Here is a 21157-nt window from a genome sequence, read left to right as displayed (position 1 = left end):
CCCTTTGGTGTTGCAACCCAGTTTGGGAACTGCTGCCCTAAGGCTTCATTCTGACCTCACAGGACTCCCACAGACCTCAGTCCCACAGGAAGGGATCTGACTGCTCCTTCAGCTGAACCCAAGCCAGTGCCTGACAGTCACTTAAATTGAGGTCTGAGGTGGCAACGAGCTCCTCTGAGCAGAACTATAAATAAACCCGGGGCACTTCTCATTTGCCTTCTGGTCTCTGAGCCTTCGTGCTGCATGTGGGCTGTATTTTTCAGGTACTGCTCCACAGTCCCAAGGTTTAGAAACTTTTGATCACTAAATGGAAGCTGAGATGGTCACAGTCACTTGACTCTGGGAGCTGGGGCTTTTAGATCGATGCTAAACAGCTTCATGGTAAATCCACAAGTTAACCGCACTGGGTGATGCTGAATAGCCCACGCCTGCTCCCACTGCCAGTGCTGGTAGCGACTCCAGCAGAAATCTGCTCCGACGGAGCTTGGGCTCACCACACCTTGCCTCCCTCTGGCTCATGGAGCAAGGCAGGCTCTAGAGCCCAGCGCGTGAGGATGCTTGATCTCTGCTGCCGTCTACTAGGGCTGTGCAATGCTTCAGTAGCTGATTCGATTCAAAGGAGATTCGGCCTGATTCAGCGGCCGAATTTCCAAATCCGAATCGCATCAGGAGACCCATTAAAAGTCCGAATTGAATTGGAAACCTCCAAATGGATTGGGGGGATTTGGAAGGCTTGCAGCAAACAGAAACTGAGAAGAGGGAGGGGAGTGGGGTGATCTTCAATATGTGGAAAAGGCTGGGGGGGGGAAAGACGGCTCTGATATTGGTATCTGTAGCTGGCGAGTGACTGTGAACTTGCTCTGAGTTCCCTTCCAATCCCAGTGCTCTGGGGGAGGGATGTAGAAACAACATATAAAGCTGTGTCTGAACTGATCTGTGCCTTTTGTGAGCTGTCTCTCTCTTGGACCAGATGCATCTGAAAGGCTCTGGCTTGCTATATAGCAGGGCTGGCAATTATTTTGGGCTTACTGAGTTTTGGCTAGCCATCAAGGGCCACATGACAGGTGGCCAGGGGCAGAAAAATATTAATTTTCTAAATTTTTTAGGGACCCCGCCGCATTTTGCCCAGCCCTGCTATATAGTCTTTTGCTAGCTAGTCTCTCTTCTTGTAAATTGTATCCAATCTTATCCTATTTACCCTTGCCTACAATCCCTACTGTTATCCCTATCCATTCCTTTCAACTTATTCTTCTCTCAAAATCCTCTTTGTTCTTGTTAGTCTGTCTTGGTTCTTTCCCTCCACAAAAAGAAATCTGTGTTTGCCCTGACAGTGTGTCATCACTGTGCAGGAAAGCACAACATATATCACACACACACACATTTTGCAGCACACCAAGCATGAAGCATGCTGGAAAGGCAGGTGCCAGGTCTTCTGGCAAGGGGAGGGAGAGGGAGCAGGGAGAGAGCTGCAAGTCGTTCCCCCCCCCCCCCCAAACACAGATATATCCTCTTTCCTGGCAGTGATAAGTCTTCTGCTGCTAGTGGGAGCAAGGAGGTGGTAGCAGTGCCTGCACCTGCACCACCACCACTAACACCACCAATCACTGTCCCTCCGAATCGGCCAAATCTGAATCCAAAGTGAACGCTTGCTGCTTCACACAGGTCTACTGACTACCCCCTTTGGTCCCGAGTCCCTGGCCTGCAAGTCAGTAATGAGACAACACCGGGCAGTTACACCCAGCAGGATCTCCTTCATGGCCCTTTGTTTCCCTCCCTCCTTGCTACCCTACCACAGCAATCTCCCAGCACTAGTTTGGCCCTGTCTGGAGTATACCTCTTGGCTCCTGTCCATCACCAGTGTCATGTAGACAATGTTACTGGGCCTCTTTGCAGCAAGCAGGGCTGGTGGCACCCATGCCACTGCAGTTCACGTATGCTCGCTCCCAGCTGCTGTGTGCTGGCCCTGAGCCTCTAGCTTGGAGCACCAACTCCTCCACGAACGACGCGTGGCCCCGGTGACTTTGGGGGCATGGTGGCGGCAGAAGCGTGACAGCAGTAAGCAGGGAGCTCCCACAGATGCCACTGGCAGTGTTGGTGTTGCACCCCCTACATGTCACCAGTGAACTCCTCCTCCCCCATTCCAGCTGCTAGCAGCTTCCCTGGGCAACCGCAGCTTGTCACCTGGGGCAGTCAGTGCTGTCCAGGACAACAGCCTGAATTTTAGGGAATCCCAGTTTGGACAATGTGGAGAAGACTAAGTTCTGCCAAGGGAAGCAGCTCTGGCCTGGAGGGGGAGAGCAGGCATTGGGAGGCTGGCTTGGCTCTTTCTTCCTTTATAGAAAGGGAGCACTCAACTTGGAGTGCCGGGGAAGAAGAAGGGTGTAGGTCGTAGCCGTGTTGGTCTAAGGACATAGACAAACAAGGTTCTTTGAGTAAATCCAATGTCTTTTATTAGACGTACTCAAATAGTTGGAAAAATTCTTCTTTGCAAGCGTTTGGGTACAGATACCCTTCGCCAGGCTGAGGAAATGTCTGCAGTTGGTTTGTGCTTTTCCTGGGTGGAATAATAAAGCATCCAGAGGCCAGTACCTATGCAAGAAAGGCAGTCAGTGAAAATGTAAATTGTAGTAGTCAAAGGGTGAGAGAGAGGTGGGGGGAGGAGGGGAATGAATGTAGCTGTAGTTAGAGGGAGGAAAAGGGCGCTTTGTGCTCCCCCTGGCGGGCATGCTGCAGCATTGCACCCAAAGGATTGCCACAGCCAGGCTTCAATGAATGGGTGGGTCAAAGGCCCTTCAGGAGGATGAAAGAGCGCTGCAACCAGTTTGTGCTAAAGGGAACAAGGCCTGGAGGGAAGAGCAAGTCAAGGCAGTTGCGAGGCTGCACCGACAGTTGGGGCATCTTTGATGTAGCAATAACTTTCCTCCGTTCTTCCCCGTCTTCTGCCAGCCTTGTACAATCAGTCAGTTTTAATCCCATCCAGTCTTTGATGCTGATGGTCCAGCTTGTCCTAGGTTTTCCTCCTCCTCTTTGTCCGTTCACAGTATGGATGGTGTTGGTAAGGGTGCCGGACTTTCTTGTTACATATCCAACCAACTGCAACTTTCTTCTTTTTAGGATGTCAAGTAAGGGTGTGTATTTGCTGACTTCTTGCCTGATTTGATGTTTCACAGATTCATTTGTCCTGTGTGTAGTGTAGGGTATGCGTAGAAGTCTTCTAAAGCACCACATTTCAAAGGTCTTAATTTGCTTTTCCGGTGCCTTGAGTGTCCAGGTCTCTCAGCCATAGAGAGTTGTTGAAATGACAGCAGCATATAGTAGGGGGAGTTTCGTTTTCATTGTGATATTGCCACTAGTCCAGATTTTCTTCATCTTTGGTAGTTTCCCAATGGCAATGCCTATTCTTTTTACTTCTTTTTTTGATGTAGCATCTTCTGTGATGGTTGCTCCAAGGTATTTAAAGTGTATTCTTTCTCTAGCTTTTCATTATCAATTTTTACTGATGTATCATCATTGCTACTGGCTGATGTTATCATTACTTTGCTCTTCTCCATACTCATTTCCATTCCATTTCTCTTCGTAGCTGCACTAAATTGTGCTGGGAAAGGAGCTTGGACGAGCTCATCTTGGGCCATGTCCCAACCCCACCTCTGACCCTTTCATGCTGCCCCAGCACAGCGAAGGGGCTACAGCAGCTCCAAGAAGAGTATGTCCAGGACAGGAGCAAATTAAACTGTGTCCTTGTGCATAGCCCCCAGCAGAGAGAAGAAGGATAGCTCAAGCACCAGACTACAGAGCAACAGAGGAGCAGGTCAAATATGGCTGCTGTGAGAGCAGCCTTTGGGCTGATCCAACATACAGGAGGGGCCACCACAAATGACCTGTGCCCCCGGCGGCTGGGGGGAGGGCATGATGGCAGGAGCCTGGCAGCAAGAGTGTGGTGGTGGGCACCCGCAGGCACCGCTGGCAGCAGCCAGCGGGGATTGCTGGCTGCCCACAGACGCCGCCGGCAGTGTTGGTGGCAGGGTGGCAAGCGGCGCCTTTTTGTAGGGGGTGCATTGCCACGCTTAGGAGGTGCACATGCACCTGCTAGGTGTCGCCTCTGGGGGTCACTGCAGCACTCAGGGAGGCATCTGGCCCTTGCACCCGTCAAGTGGGCTCAAACACAACTGAACAACTGTGCAAGCAGCACGTTTGCCCTGAGAGGTCAGCTCACGTCATGCACAGGGGGGCGGGGAGGCGGCAGTGGTGTTGTAACCCAAACCAAAACCTTCAGCTCCTGCATCATAAACCTGAGGGGCAGGACCAACAAAGCCTTTGCAACCACCTTAAATGGCCTTAAGCCAATTGTAAAAAAGCCACAGATGATATCCCTACAGCAGGATAACTCCATCCACCCAAAGTCACATCAAGCTACATCCATGTCAGCAAAGAATATTGGCACAGACTACACATGTCTGCCTCCTCAGTTTTTCCCCATGAAAGGGCTTTGGATAGCTAACCCAAGCCTAGAAACAAAGCCCAGAAGTGGAACATGAACACACTCCAGTCCTCAGTCATGTAGTGTTTAGAGCGAAAAATGAATGAGAATCCACTCCATGGTTATACTGTCAAGATCCCTAATTACTGAGTCCTTATAAGACACAATGCACCTGGCAAAGATCATAGTATCATTAACAGCAAGTGACATGAGGAGAAAGCAAGCCAACATTTCCTGGACATAATGCAACACACTCCACACACACACATCCAAACAGTTCTGGGATCCAGAAAACTGCGAGTTCCTGGTTCAGGAGCTCCTGTCCCAATATAACCACTTAATACTTAAAGGAAAACTCCAGCCTAAAATCACCCCCACCTCAACACTTCCGTTTATGCCTTGTACAAGCAGCAGCGCTCCCAGTACCAGGCAAGCACACCCAAAGGCAGTCTCTTATGTGTGTTTCTGTTATGCGTCTATTAGTGTTTTTTGAGTTGTTGCTGTTGCCTTCAACCTCCACCAGCCACAGTCCATTGTTTCCTTCCCTCTGTAGAGCCCTGAGCACAACAGCAAGCAAGAGACAAATGTATATGACCATAAAGCCATTGTAGGTTGACTCTCAATGATGCTAGATTTTGAAGCTCAGGCTAATATAGCAAAAAGCCGCCAGTGCTGTGCGTTAGGCCAAACAGAATGAGCTGTGGAGTCAAGGCAGTAACAGATGAAGCCTCTTACCAGCAGACCAGAGGCAGCCAGTTGTGCCTCTAAGAGATTCCAGGTTCTCCCATTTGCAAGTCCAGGAAACCAGACACCTGATGCTGTCCCAGAGCTAAGTTTTTCATGCAGCACTAGGGAACACACCTCTCATCTCCCCTCAGCCTCACACCTATGCCATGCCTGCCTCTAGTCTTCCTCTATATCAGTAGTGTCAAACTCATCTGACCCTACAAGCTGGATGAGCAACATGGGGCCAGTCCACAGGTTGGACTGAGCCAGTGGGCTGGCAGAACCTGGACCCCCTCTCCCCATGCTAGGTCCAGCACCCATGGCACCCACTCTGGCAGCTCCAGGGTCTGCACTGCATGCAGTGTACATCCCAAAGCAGCCACTGCATGTAGCAGAGATCCTAGACTGGCTGGAGCAGGCACTACATGTAACAGAGCGCCTGCTCTGGCTAGACTACACCATGTCTGGGGTCTGCATGGCACACAGTGCCCCCAGGGGCTGTTCTGGGACTGCACTGCACACAGCACCTGCTCCAGATGGCTCAGGACCTGTGCTGAAAGCAGCACATGCAGCACTGGCCCTGGACTACCTGGAGCAAGCATGTCCCAGAGCACCTGGGATGGGTGTCACTTCTCAGAGCAGCTGGAATGGGTGCAGTATGTGGTGTGCATTCCAGGCCCTGCCCTTGGGGTTGGTCCTGGTCAACTCATACCTAGAGGCAGTATCCATGCCTAGATAACAGGGCTCTACAGGCCAGATCTGTCCCATGGGCCATGTTTGGCACCCTGGCTGTATATGATACTGGAAATGGCAAAAACAGTATTCAAGTTCTCTAGGAACTGCCATGCTCTCAGATCCTTACCAGCTACTCCTGGTGCTGTCTTGCCTGATGAGGGTTAAGAGGGGACATGCTGCATGACAGGCTTGCTCTGGAACAGCTTTAGATGCCTGGTTCTTCTCTGCTGTGGACTGCATGGCACGGTTGGCATTTCATCCTTCAGGTTTTCTGTTGCATCTGATTGTGAATCCATTTATTCTTATCCTGCTGTACTTCGCAACAGCACACTGGTATTTTACTCAGCTGGAAACTAGGTGCTCCTTGACAGTAGCTCGAGAAAAAGCCACAGCGGGGCCTGGGGTCATGCTTGGGAAGCCAGTGTCTCCAAGGAAGAAACTTGCATCCCAGCCTCTGTTCAAGTGACTAAAGATGCAGGAGCAGAATACAAGGAGCTGCAGGAAAAGGCAGGATAGCACCAGCAATTTTGATTAGATGTTTGAGTAGAGGCTTCTGAGGGTTTGGCAAACACTATTCTTGCCTTCTCCCAGGACAGAATAGATGAAAATTAGATGCACGGATCTCCATGGCACTTGCGCCTAAACCCCCAGTCAGTTTTACAGGTCTCATCCCCACATTTTCAGTATACTCAAATGAGACTGCAGATTCCTCCTCACAGTAGGAGGCTGTGGGCTTGAAAACTGAATACTCAATTGTCATTTGCCTGAAGAACCACAGCTTGGTTCCCCTCTTCAGATTGCTTTTCAAAAAAGCCTGTTACATGTTAAACAGAAAGCCATTCTGGAGCTCTCCACTGTGCCCTAATACTTGGATTAGAATGGGTAGCATCTGATTACTTCATAAGTTAAAACAGCACTTAATGCCATGTACTCATGGGCTTTTCTAGGTTGCTTCCCTCAAGAGCTTCCGCTGACTTACCAAGTAGCACAGGTAACCATGACCTGGCATTCAGTTTTCACCCCGTCTCCCTCTTTAGCCAAGGTCATACCTGCCCTAGTTTCCAGAGCTTTCAATGGAATCGGTCTGAACTCCTCAGGGATCCACTCCCTCTCCAACCAGGACCTTGCATCCACAATCCTCCACTACAACCAGGACACAAGCAGTCAGTACTACAGCAGATAGGAGTTTGATGAGAGCCAGGCCTGGATTACAGAGCTCACTACTACAGTAGAGAAGGGCATGATCTATATGCAAAACAGGCTTGGATCTGGCGCTTCTTAGGTCAGATTCTCACACAAATGTCCTATAAAACTGACAGGGCTGTTCTCCTGCAAGCCAGAAAGGAGGTTATTAAGTTTTGTTTTTTTTCATATTTGGAAAGCCCTTGGGTACAACGAGGATGGGGGCCACATCAGTCACTCTCCAAACTCCAATCCCATCCCATTGCTTCTTCCAGGCTTTTAGGAACAGGAAAGGGCTGAACCCAAGCCCAAAAGCATGGATTTTTCCAGAGGGCACATATCCGCCTGGCCTCAGGAGCCAACTGTTTTCAGTGCTTTGCAAGGAATGATGTCTCTTCCTTTGCCTCTCAGGGAAGTCTTCGGTGGCCTACTCCCTCAAGCACAAGGTCAGCCACATGGCCAACACTTGTGAAGCATTTTACTCATTCACCGAAGGCACCACTTACATTTGGGTTGTTTGTAGGAATTCTATGCAGGTTAGACAGCAGAAAAACTTTTAATATAAATGATAATTTTATTGTAAATAAAACGATACATTGGCCTGGCTTTGCACTGCAAGCCCCCGGTCGGTATATATAATTAGATAAACTACTGGTTCAAGGTCTTCTGCACAACCCAGGTTAAAATAGTTTCTTCCTGCTCCCCGTCATCATGTTACGACTCTGGAATCTTTTCCTTAGTCTCTGAAGCGTTTCCCAGGCATGTCTCCCCTTCCCAACTGGGACTTCCAGAAGTGCTTGGTGTGATCAGCTCCTAATCAAGGCTAAGGATTTGTACAACCTACTTCATAAGATGCCATTCAAGAAGAAATCCAACAGTACTTTAGCAGCCACCCTGCCCTACCCTCTGCCTAATCTAGGCTAGGACTTTCAAAGGGATGGAAGGAATTTGGTGCTTAGATCCCATTGAGCTTCACTAGATATCTTGTTTCCACTGAACAAACCCATCTTACACTCTCTCTCTCAAGGGCAGGTGTCTGGGTGGTGGCCACAGAAAAGTCCCAACTTAGATACAAACACCCTCTCCTAAAAGAGCATGTAGTAACTAAGCATCCATCAGTGGGAACAAGTTCTATCTGCTGTACAGCTCTGAATGCTCGAGTTTTTCCTGGTACAGCATATCCTGAAGCAACACAAGCTACCCCAGCTCAAATGAAACCTTGACTGTGGCACTTGAGTGGATGCCAATTTTGCCCTTGATCAATTTGTTTTGTGATCACTTTATAGCAAAATAAGGGAGCTGCTTTCATGATCTACAACCACCTTTAACCCAAGTATTCACTATTTTTTTGTTTGTTTTTTTTAAACACAGCACCCAAGTTGCCAAAACCTACAGCAACTTGGGAGAGACGGTTCAGGTCAAGTGGAGAACAAGCAAATAACCTGAAATGCACAGAATCGTCACAGCGAGACCAAAATGCCACTTTGTTTCCTCACAAGCTCAATGGGAGATGAACCTCCACCTCTGTCGGCTTGGTTTGCTCCACTGCTAAACGTATCATCGGGGTGATGGTTGTAGCCATGTTGGTCTAAGGACATAGGCAGACAGGGTTCTTTGAGTAAATCTGATATCTTTTATTAGTTGTGCTGATAAAAGATATCAAATGTATCATCAGAAACTTACAGGCAAGACATTCAGCAGTCTCCTAACGGAAAATTTTCAGACATTTAATTTTAACAATCTAGAGTGGGATTTGTCCCAGGGAAAATAGTCTGTGCAGAATTATTCTTCAGAAATTACAATATGCTTCACTTATGCAGTCTTGATCCCTGGAGGGTCCCAGAGCTCAGCAGGCATGGAATGCCCCTTTTTCCTTCAAAGTTACCTGGGATGGACATCACTGATTAACTTTAGGCCAGGCTTTATTCTTATGTACACAACACTAGCAGTGTAAACTAACCGTAACAGTGAGCATATTGCAATGGATGCCCTCTTCAAAGTCTGGTCACTGCTAAGGCAGTGTAAAGAGGCCTTAATTTGAGAGCTGGATTCTTGAGTTTATTCCAGTGGCTTCAATCCACTAATGAATTGAGGAATCTAGATTTTCAGTGAATTAAATCTAAGTGACTGACACAGCCTGCAAGGAAACAAAGGTGGCATTTGGGGCTGGCACTACTCTTTATAAACTATTGGCAAATTCTCTTGCAAAACCAGCTGCTTTTTTTTCCTTTTTAAGTTCATAAAGGCATCAGAAATTGATTCCCACCCCCCCAACCCCATAACAGTCAAGTCGATATATATAAAAATCATCAAATATGATCTTTTACGATATAAATAAAAAAAGGTATGAGGCATCAAAGTTTACATGATGGTAAAAAGAGCTAAAAAAGAGCGATACAAACTACATTCATAAAAGTGCATCTCCAGACAGACAAGTAATGCTTTGGCTTGTTCTTGTGCCGAAGAGGTGGCATTGGGTCAGGTACAGAATTGGAATATAGAAATCCAAGCTGGCATACCATGTTCTCAGACAGAACCCTGTCACTGTACAACTGCTACTGACTCATTAATAAAAACTGGAATACAAGCGTATACAGAGTAGGCACATTTCAGTATAGTTGGGGAGAGGGTGGGGGGGTGTTTAGCAGGGTAAAGGACCTGGCGTACGAGTCCAAGTTACTCTTTGCTCCAGGACAGTCTTCCATAGCTATGCATGAGGTAAAAGCCACAACAGATCCTGAGGATTTAGTTGCATTGAAACAAAAGTTTACACCATGTCCTCATCCCCAAGTCTCCCAAAGAACTATGTGCTTGATAGTGAGTAAAGGCTATGGTGGCAGAGCTGGATCCTTTCTGAGGACAAGCCAGGGTTAAAGGTGCGAGTCAGGTCAGGACACCCATCTTGCCTCTCACTGCTGCCACACCTTCACATCAAATTGAAGAAAGAAAAGGGCTCTAATCTTTGGTATGTGTCAGGCGTTAAGTGCTGGCTGTAAGTTATAACATCACAAGCCTGGAATATGCTATCAGCCCTGGTGGAAAAACAGCTCAGTCTACTTCTACTAAGATTATGCATGTGAGTGAGTCTTCATTGCTCTGCACCTTGGGAAGTCAATGTGTAGCAGAGCAAAACTGGCATAAGCACTTCCCGCAAAAGAGCAATAGTGTTCCCTCTTCATTTTGCCCTGGTATAAATGACGACAAGGTGCAGGGCAACTAAGAGACTGGGCTTATGTTTTGAAAGAGATATTGGCTCAAAAATCCAGGATTTTAGAGGCTCACTAGGAGTGTTTCCATTGGAATTAAACAGGGTATGGAAAGGCCTTTCCATAACAAATTGCCCTGAAGTGCTCGTAGCCCAAACAAGTGCGTTCTTGTATTCAAGCAGGAAAGCCTGAAGGCAAATCTGGCAAAATACAAACCTGCTTTCATCACTTACACATTGCTCTGAGTCTGGTCCAGGAAAACCACTTCAGATTGTTCAGCCTTCTCAGCTGTATTATCCTGAGGGGTAATTTATCACATGGGGAGGAGGGGGGAAGAAGCTTTGCTTTTATTAAAACATGACTGAACCTGCCATGAGTGTCCTTTTAAAGAAAGTCTTCATAACTTCAGTGCTCTGTCACTACAACCAGAATTTCTAGTGTACCAGTCAAAATGCAGCAGGTGAGAGTGGCAAGCCACCAGAGACTTAGACATCAGAGGCTTTGTACATATTTAAAGCAAGAGAGCAAGAGGACTGCAGTATGCAATGCTTGTATCTCTGGGGGACCAATACCATTTTTCAAGTCAATTTCAGACACACGGGCATGAAAAAAGGGCTCTTTCCTTTAGCCTCATTGACAGACATGGCTCAGCTTTCTCAAATGTGGGGGAGATTTTTTTTTTTTGGAAAGATTATGGAAGCCTTAAATGAAAATTTACATGTTCACAAAACACCCCCACACACTGACTGATTGCTTTTGGTTTCACCCTTCACCCAGGAAACTAGTGTCCAGCAATTTCTTCCCATGTAAAAAAAAAAAAAAGAAAAAGAAAAAAGGGGCAACTCACTTTCCTTGTCTATGAGCCTGGCCTAATATAAGTAGGTAACCCCTCCCTGAAGTAAGGTTTGGGCACTGATTAAATCATCTTTGGTTTAAGGGATTGGTAAAACTAATTTACCACAAGATCGGTGCAGCAGAAAGCTGTTCTACAGAAATCCCTTCCATGAGACTTTTGTTGAGCCGCAAGGAGGTACAACAGGAGCACAGGTTTGCTGGTTTGGAGGACACAAGCTAACCCTGCTCTGTGGCAGTCAAGTACTGGACTTGCCACCTCAGCAGCAGAGTCCTCCACTCTTGGCTCTGTAAAGACCATGCTCTGCTGGAACCTCTCGACAATGATCCTGATATTTGGATAGAAGCCCCCCACCCCCGCAAATACCTTGGGTTCATTATAAAATAATACTATTCACATATTCTTAAATCAATATTTTCTGAACACCTTCAGATGCTGAATACTTAAGAAGAAAAATATATATAATTATATAGAGAATGTGTGCTCAGTGACACATGGCTTGGATGGATCCTACTAGAGAAGCCTGGAGAAACCTAGGAGTCTAGAAAACAGGGTTGCCCACACTGTACAGGCCTCGTGGGGAGAGCCGGCTGGGATGGCTGTCCATGTGTCTGCTCTGAAAAGTGTAGCTTCTTCAGTCCAGATTTCTGCTGCCCATGTACATTCAATGGGACCTTTCCTGGATCCCTCTGCTTGCGCCTGCAGAAAACATGCAGCCAAATGCAACTTCACATCAAGAGAACAAAGACAAAAACACAGCTCTGTGTTGCATAGCTGTTGGTAGAACATCAGTCCAACAAAGACTTCAGGACACAAGAGCAGACTGCAGGTTCCTTGGCACTGACCTACCCAGAGGAACAGGACAGCAGAGTTGGCATTTTGAGGATGCAGCACCACATTGGGCAGTTGTGGTTATACCAGACAGGGACACAAACTCCGCACCTTAAAAGGGAAGTAATTTAGTACAGGAGCTGTGCAAAGTGATGTCTGAGCAGCTCTTCAGCTGAGGGTCTGTGCCTGGCATCCACAAAGATTCGCTTTAGGAAGTCTCGGCAATGTTCTGATATGTGAGAGGGGAGCTGGGGGTTGGTGGGCTGGGTGGCAATCTTGAAAATGGCTGCCATGGCTTCGTACTCTGCCCAGGGTGGTTTCTCCGTCAGCATTTCCACGACAGTGCAGCCAAGGCTCCTGGAGAGGCAGACAGGGGAAAACAAATGAGACTGGGTTTCATGCAGTAAAGCTTAGTGTGTAGAGTGTGGCTTTGTAGTATGGATAGAGCTCTGCTCTGAAAGGAAACTATAAAAATGGCCTCATCCTTGCAAGCCCATTAACTGCATGAATTCTGTGCCAGACCTGCTGGGGAGAGACATAGTTACTTTTTACTGCTGCCAGCCCAGCACAGACAACAAAGCTCCGGATGAAGAGAACTAGGCTCCAGTGTGGCTCTTACAGCATGGTAAAGCATCCCCCCTGCAACAATGCTGTGCCCAAACTGCGCCTGTTGGTAATGCCTGTGCTACCCACCAAGGAAAGCAGGTGACAGAGATGCTGCTGAAGGTAACGTTATTTGACCTTCTGAACTAATATTACAGATGGTGTAGAAGTGGGACAGCACCTAGCTTATCCGTCAGGTCTCAGGGGGGAAACTTTGCTAAGCCACAAGCTAGAAGAGATGTTTTGTACTGATGAAGAATTCCACCAGGCCATTTTGACAAAAGTTACTCTTCAGAGTAGAAAAAGTTGATAGCCTCAACATCCCCATGTGGAAAGAAAGCTCCCCCCTTTTCTGAAAGCCAAATTCCCAAGTGCTCAATAAGCTATTCCTGAGCTCTTATACTGTGCTTGTCATCAGTAAATTTCAAAATGCAGCAGAAAAGTGATTGGTATCATTACTTCTATTTTACAGATGGAAAAACAGAAGCAGACAGGAAGCAACCTTCTCAGGTTTTATTCAAGCTGGCCAATGACTGAACAAGCTTTTGAAAGCAACGGCAGCTTTAATGCCTTTAGGAAAATGAGCAAAATCCACTGCTGCCACACAAAGGCATAAGGGTGTTTAAAGTAACCTGCTGATGACCACAGAGGAATCCAGGGGCAGGGCTGAGCAGCTCTGCCCTTCCCAATTCACTCCCCTCTGTTAAATGGACAAGATTTCCCCTATCTGCCTGTGAACTGAAACCTCATCTGAACAGCACTGCAAAGAACAGACATGGTATATACCAATCACCCAGGCAGGGGAGGGAAGAAATTAAATCCAACTAGTATGAAAGAAACAATTTCTTGACAAACCTTAAAATCCAACAAGAAAGTTTCATACTGGTTTCCAGCCATCTTTCTAAGACTTACTCAAAGAGAGTACAGAAAATGCAAACCATGTGTGCTGAGGTGCTGGGGTTTGCTTGAGACCAGGCAAGGATATATTATTGTTTAGACTGATTTATACCATTTAGGCAGATCCGGTTTCTTTAAGAAATTCAGCAAACAGCAGGAATGTTTTTCATGTCAAGTTATTCCAGCAATAACAAATAGCTCACATTTTTTGCTATTTAGGAAAAAGAAAATTGGAGAGAGGCCTGTAGCAATGGCTGAAAGCCAGGTGGCTTAGATTCATTACGTTTCTGTGTCTCTTGTCCATGCACAGCTTCTCTGGAACTAAGATTGGATTGGAAAATTATGACCCCAAAATAATGATCAGGACTGTAGAAGATGGAGCCCAGCCAATGCAGTGCCTCTTTGATGGGAATGGACCCATGTCTGCAGCTAGAGGAAATCCACAACTGCATCCATCCAGGGGGATGTACACGTGCTCCATACTCCCAGAGATTGTAAATTGGGAGAGACCACAATGCTTAACCCTTTGTGTACTGGACAAAATTCAGTTACATTTTTACTAATTAGTTGCATGAAAAATACTGTAGTCCTCTCTTTAGAAGAGGAATACAAAGAACAGCTTTTGGTGGTGATGTTTACTTTAGTTTGTATAGTCCCAGCCAGCAAAAAAAACCACCCCAGCCCAATATTTTGGCATCCAAGATGGTTAGTTCCTATATTTAATAAACATTGTTTCAGGCTCATACTAATCATAGCATGGCCACAATTTTCAACGGTGTGCCAAATCACTTCAGTTCTGACCTGTCTCCCCCATGGTATTCCACTCCTAGGCATCCCCTTCCTACACCTCCATTAAAACACCCAAATCTCTCCCCGCCTCATCTCTACAGTGCGCTAATCACGTATAGCGTTGTACAGACAAACTTAAGACAGGTACCTAACCTACAGAGATTTCAGTCTAATCAAGATGTGGCACAGCAAGAGACATGGGGAGGATGGAGGTTTAACAGTAAAGATCATGAGATGTGGTATTAGACATGTAGGTCTTTCCCTCCTGCCCCAAGCTCTGATTCAATAGCCTGAAGGAGCACAGTCTGCAGTAGGATAGGGTGCAGGAGCTGGTGTTCCAAGGTCTGCAGTCTTGTAGGAGGATTTCTTAAGGTGATACGATATTTTCTTGCGTGACACCTCTCCCCCCTCACTAAAAAACACAAGCCTACCAAAAACATTCTACCTTCTTTTTTTGAAAGTAGAACGTAGAAGTTTTTTTCCCCCAGCATCAAGGCAACCATATGACCTGACAGTAAGCCCTTGTGGGGTATACAGAGGGCCCAGCAAGTTCCTGGTGCCAACTGCCTCACCCAGACTGTTCACTGAGATACCACATTTCCTGGACACTATGCTTTCAAGGGGACTTACTCAATGTCAAAAGAATAGGCCCAAAATTGCTGCAAAGTTTCTCCAAATAAGATGTTGTTTCCACATCACAAACTTCATTAGGATGGTACCAGCAACTCATTTGCTGCCTCAGGCACAAGCTACAGTGATCAGATAATAGCTACGACTGAAAATGGTAACATAGGACTCTGCCACCTCAGCAGCAATCTTAGCAGCTGCAGGGCACACACAGTGTCCTCAGGCTTGCTGCTTTTCCAAAGAAGAAAACAACTTCCCTGCTTAAAACAAGCACCCCCAATTCTAAGGGGCTGATTTTGGGGGGGAAATACTGTATTTGCTTTGCACTCTGCCACAGCGCCAGGTCTCTGGAGATGAGAAACTGGCCAAATTTTTTCAAATTTATTTTTTTTCCTGATCCAGGCTAAATCTGCATTCAGTTCTAGAGGCAGAGGAAATGCATTAACACAGAGGGGACCCATCTTTTTGGCAGGTGTGCCACAAATTAAGCTCTGTTCCTTCCTTGAGTGTCACTCCAATCCCCGTTCCCTACCCAATTTGCTGCTCCATTTTCTGCTTCCTGCCTGATCTGCTGATTTGCTTTCTGCTCCCTACTCCATCTGCCAGTGTGCTGCCTGTCCCCCATCCCATATCTGTTATGTGCTACACACACAGTTCGTTTGCATCTCTTGTGGCACTCATGCCACAATTAGCAACTTTTCTATTAACAGACCATTTCACAGCACCCCGGAAGAGCTGAGGGTAAAGCTATCAGCAACTGCTTACCACACATCTGCTTTCCTTCCATAGCCCTCTCCACTGATCACCTCTGGACTCATCCAGTATGGTGTGCCCGTGACTGAGCGGATGCCTGTTCCAGACATACAGATGGTCTGCAATCGTTTGCTGGCCCCAAAGTCCCCAAGCTTCACATTCCCAGCAGAGTCACGGAGAATATTGGCTCCTGAAGGGAGAAGAATAGAGGCAACTGTTATCACACAATCCAGCTGCCAGACAATCTGTGAAGCTCACATCTGACCCAGAAATGCCCGAATCCCTTGACAGGACCTTTCCCCCATTAAGCGCCTGGTGACCTGCTAAGCCACCATCTCTTCACTGCAAGCTGCAAACAAGCCATTTACTAACGGCTGCCACTTTAGGGGAAAAACACAAGGAAATGAGGAGGGGGTGGGAAAAAAAGTGATGAGTCGGCATTCTCATTGTTACAGCTTCTGTAAATAGCTTGAGCAGCATATAAAGGGCCTGCTGGTCAATGGTGACAGTACACAGACAAAGGTCTTGCTTGGGTGCTGGTTTGGCAAACACCGAGCTGGCCAGAAAGCAGTAATTAGGAGATGGAACTAATTAGACCACTCTGAAGTCTTGCAATGAACAAATGAGACTCGCCTAACTCAGCTGAGGGTCCTATTTATTTCAGCCACAGCGAAATGGCAGAAAGAGTCAGTCTTAGTGGATGGCTTACTATAAAGATGTACACTCATGTGTACAGAGTAAAAAGTGCTTCTTCCTTTTGGTTCATAACAGGATCCATGCTACCCCGCCTGAGGCACTTCACAAGGATGGGCCAACCCCATCCTGTAAGGGAATCTAGGGCAGAACAGCTCCGGGGTCCACCCACTTTCCTGAAGGCAGATTACAAATAAGGCACTAAGGATAGGGAAGCCATTAACTAACCTGCTAGCATGGATGACACTCTGAACATGATCATATGAGCAAGTAGACAAGACCCCAGAGGCTACTCATCTCTACTAGCCTGGGGGCGATGCAAGAAATATTTCATAGACCTGCCCAGGAGGTTACATTCTCCTCCTTGGATGTGCCCCATCGCCGTTCAGGATCACAGACAACTGTGTTCTGACAGCCTTGTATTCCAAAGAAGATATCGGGGCACTGATAGCTTACAGACTGTGACTAACCCAGGGATCTACGTGCAGGACACTGAAGGCTAATGGGGAAGGTAGGGCAGGTAAGGTAAGGACAACAAATAGGGAATAAACACAACTGTCAGATGCTGTAACTGGCTTCAGATTTAGCATTAGGTAACCATCAGCTGGGAGGTGGCAATTTGGCCAGGCAGGGGGGAATCTAGGAAGGAACTAATAAGGAAGCGAAACAGGCAAATGTGTGCAGGTAGCAAAGGAAGGAGGAACAGAGCCTCATTTTACTGGGGTGTGAAAGAAAGTGATCCAGAGCTGTGGATAGGGGTTTTTAAGGATTACAACTCTCAAAAGAATCATCCTTACTGTGCCATCTTCTCAGCTCCTCTACAGAAAAGCACAGAGAGTTCTCCTCTTTCTATACCTGGCCAGTAACGGCCCCTACACACCACCCCACAGAAAAGCTATGCAGCACCAGCTTGGGGCTCTGAAGAAGGTTTTTCGGGTTTTTTTGAATAACCCAAACCATGCCATTCAGTTGCTTGTAAGGAACTCTTGGCCTCCATCTTCACAATTCCATGCACATGGTGCACACGCAAACCGCATGCTGCTCTTACCCTTTATGTCCCTATGCACAATCATGTTGCTATGAAGGTACGAGACTCCCTCGAGAATCTGGCGGGTATACTTTCGAGTCACGTTTTCCGTCAGTGCACCATAGGCCTTTAGCTGGTCTTTCACTGAACCCTACACCAAAAACATACACACAAAGGATTTGCAGATAGATACAACAAACCATAGGTCCCAGGGCATCCACTTGCTATCCAACTGTGTTCACAGCATAATTAGAAGCTGCACAAGAGCTCTTTCTTTGAGGATCTCAGTGTTTTACCACACTGATTAATTCTTTGTGCCCCTATGAGGAAGGTAAGCAACCTTCTACTGTACAATGGGGAAAATAATAGGTTAAATGGTATGCCCAAGATCACCAGGATCCAATACTGCAACGCATTCTCTCCAGATGGTGCTGGGTAACAGAATAAGGCACACCAGCTCTCAAACTGTGCTCTTAGACCATCTTTGCTAAGCTACAGTACAGAAGGTTGAGGAAGACTGGCCCCCACACTTTTCCAGGTACATCTCGAGTCAGGGGCTATTAGCAACATCACGCTATTTAAAGGTAAGACAAGAAACTATCTAGCCACACTGACAAATGCATGCAAGGGAAATGCAGCAAGTTCCTCTTGAAGCAAAACACATACCAGCATGAGCCAGGGAATTTACCATGAGTCAGCACAGACCTTGGACTTGAGGGACATGGCATCAGGCACCTGAAATTCACTATTCCACAAGAATCTATTAGGGCTGTGCGAGGCTTCGGACAGAGCTTTGGATCCGCAGAAGCTTCGGACACTTCGAGGTCCGAAGCAGCACATCCGGGTCAAAGCGCTGGCCTCGTTCGGCTTCCCAAAGCGGTTCAGAGCTTCCGAAGAGCTTCGCAGCCGCCTCGGAGATCCAGCCACAGGGTATAATGGGGAAACAATATAATATCTATAACTTTGTTGTTTTTTGTTTAATTTGGATGAAATTTTCAGGGGTGGCAGACTTTGCAGAGAGGATGAAGCCTGCCAAGTTTCAAGAAGATCGGTCCAGGGGTTTGGGGGGGAACAGCACCCCAAATTCTTGAAAGCAAAACTCATGCTACATCTAGGCGTTACAACATAGCGGGATGAAAACTGCAGGGGTGATAGCTCTTACTGAGGTCACAAAGCCTGCCAAGTTTCAAGGAGATAGATGTAGGGGTTTGGAGGGAACTGCCCCTCCTCAAGCTGTGGACAAACAAAACTCATGCCATGGGTGCTTGTGGGACTGACTGCATTGGGGGGGATGGGGGAGAACAGGACCGGACAGGACAGACTACTGCAGGCCTGGCTGCTAAGCTGCTGTGTTCCCAGTTACCAATCAATCAATCAATCATGATTCACTCAGGGACCAGGGACTCAGGGACCAGCTCAATACACAGGACCTAGCTACTACATAATGACTTAAAAAGCATCAATTAGCATCTACAAAACCAGGCTAAGGAGAGGAAAGAATCAATACAGACAATCAACTGCTCCAAGACAGACATGGTCCTGGCATGAGTTTTGCCTGTCAGCAGCTAGGGGTGCACGACCCCAGACTCCCCCTGCACCGATCTCTTCGACAGCTGGCAGGTGTCATAGAAGGGCCACCATCCCTGCAGCTATTACCCTGCTGTGCCTTAACACGCACAGTCAGTGGCATCCATGGCACGAGTTCTGCTTGTCTGCAGCTTGAGGTGCAGTTCCCCCCAAACCCCTGCACCGATCTTCTTGAAACTTGGCAGGCTTCTTGCTCTCAGCAGAGGCTATCATGCCTGCAAGTTTCATCCATATTAGACAAGAAACAACAGTTATAGATATTTCATTGATTTCCCATTATACCCTATGACCGGATCTCTGAGGCGGCTCCAAAGCTTTGTAGCTGCTTTGGCCGGGTCGAGGTGGAAACCCGGTCCGGAGCTCCGGATTGGATCGTGGCCATCCGAAGCAGCCGGATCTGAAGCCAGATCGGATCGCTGCCGACTCGCACAGGTCTAAAATCTATCCCACGTTTCACTCCTTACCATCCCCACGTTCTCAATCTGATCTCTCACAGATACATTACCAAAGCACTTGAAACTGGTTCCAGGTTTTGACAGTCACCAAATATTTCCCAGATTCTCCAAAAGAGTTTCATTCAGTCACCACCATAATGTGAGTTTCTGCCTAGCTTTAGTAACTAAAGTAACTGGTCTCAACACTGACAAACAGCAAGGACCACCCAAGTGCATGGCATTGCTGTGCTTCCTAACCTGAAAACTTATCTGTATTCCTGCAGCACATAGCTTTTTAGGTGCTCTCCAGACACTGAGGAAAAAATGCCACTGTCCTAAAGAGCTTCCAATCTAAGAGTACAAATAATAGATGTAGCAAAGGAGGGCAGCCAGTGAAGGGGCTTAAAATATAAAAATCATATTTTTGGTGTACAATAGTCTGCAGAGAGAATTGTGGAATTATCTGGCTGATTTCTTGGGGACAATGCAGTAAGAGGGATTTAATAGGGGAGGGAGAAAAAGGAGTCATGGCTTTAGAGCTTAGTTAAAGTAGGGTGTAGTACCATGCATAGTATGGCAGGGGAGATGGGGACCATGAAGACAGGTGTGCAATTAAGACTAGGGTGATACAGAAAATAAAACAAGGAGCAGAGCTGTGACAGTACATCAAGGCTGAACAGACATGTTCAAAAAAAGGAAGACAGCTGAGAGGGCTTAAAGTGGGGTGGGATGGTCAGAGTAACCAGCAAGGAGTCTTTGTTCTTACTGCAGTCTCTTACCCCTGGCATGTATTCCATGAAGATGGTCAAGGTCTTTTCTGCTCGGTCCCGCAGGCAGCCATAATACTGAACAATGCGTTCATGCTGGAGGTTCTTCAAGAGCTGGATCTCGCACTCCAGGGCACTCACTTCCTGCAGAAGTTGATATAGTGGATAAGGAGCTGTGCCTATGGAACATCCGGTTTCAACAACCTCACCTATGGCACCAATCTGACCTAGTGTTTGTGCCTCAATGTAAATCAATCCTCAGATCACCTTAGCTCTGACAGATCCCATGACAGACACATGTTCCAGATGATACTTGGTTAATGCTTGTTCTGTACTAAGCTGGCTCCAGGTACTATATATATAATGGGGCTTTACCCAGGGGCAGTGCTGCATAATGGGTTGAATACCAGAAACTCCTGGCCTTGACCTTAACATTGACTTCCTGGAGGGATTTGGCCAAAGCACATGGAGAAAAGCTGTTTCTCCTTTGGGAAACATGGGAATAATCCTCACCGGAGTATTGAGATTATATTTATAAAACAGCTCTTGCAGTAATTTTACTACAAAAATGCCTTTAGAGACCAAGGTTATGGAGTCTAAGGAATATCTACTTTTCTGTCACTAACTTCCTGCCCAGATTTATGCTAGTGAGCTTTACTTGAGTTCAGGCTTAGGAAAGGAAGCTGTTCTTATCAGACCCAAAGCATCTGCAATCATTCACATGAAGCTGGTGGTCAAGCTATCGCAAGACAAAGCAGAACGACTAACCAAAAAAGTCTAGACCTAGAGTTATTTAGTATACAGGAAAGGTCTCAGGTTCTTTTCAAACGCACAGAATGAACAGGAACAGCACTAGAGCACCACTAGGTTGTAGGAGAAGCAGAATGCCCATTCTCTAAGAACCATCTCCGCTACTTCAGACCCATTCAGTCTTTTCTACCCCATGCAGTCGCTTTTACCACACGAATCT

At 46.9% G+C, this 21157-nt stretch overlaps 1 protein-coding gene across 2 annotated transcripts in view; it reads right to left on the bottom strand.

Moving 5' to 3' along the window:
- Positions 1 to 7671: 7671 nt before the first annotated feature.
- MAP3K3 (mitogen-activated protein kinase kinase kinase 3) overlaps positions 7672 to 21157 on the bottom strand; it is a 62505-nt gene continuing 49019 nt past the window's right edge. For both annotated transcript variants that reach the window (XM_006271568.4, XM_006271569.4), the window contains exons 14-17: positions 20200 to 20331; positions 17421 to 17550; positions 15692 to 15869; positions 7672 to 12367 (exon numbers count right to left, since the gene is read on the bottom strand). In XM_006271568.4, coding sequence (XP_006271630.1) covers positions 12139 to 12367; positions 15692 to 15869; positions 17421 to 17550; positions 20200 to 20331 — 669 coding nt within the window. In that variant the 3' untranslated portion in view covers positions 7672 to 12138. The remainder of the gene's footprint in view (positions 12368 to 15691; positions 15870 to 17420; positions 17551 to 20199; positions 20332 to 21157) is intronic.

This window comes from Alligator mississippiensis, chromosome 4, assembly GCF_030867095.1.
Source record: "Alligator mississippiensis isolate rAllMis1 chromosome 4, rAllMis1, whole genome shotgun sequence".
Classification (NCBI taxonomy): Eukaryota; Metazoa; Chordata; order Crocodylia; family Alligatoridae; genus Alligator; species Alligator mississippiensis.
The sequence above is the reverse complement of the archived record's forward strand: the minus strand, read 5'-3'. Positions and strand labels throughout refer to the sequence as shown.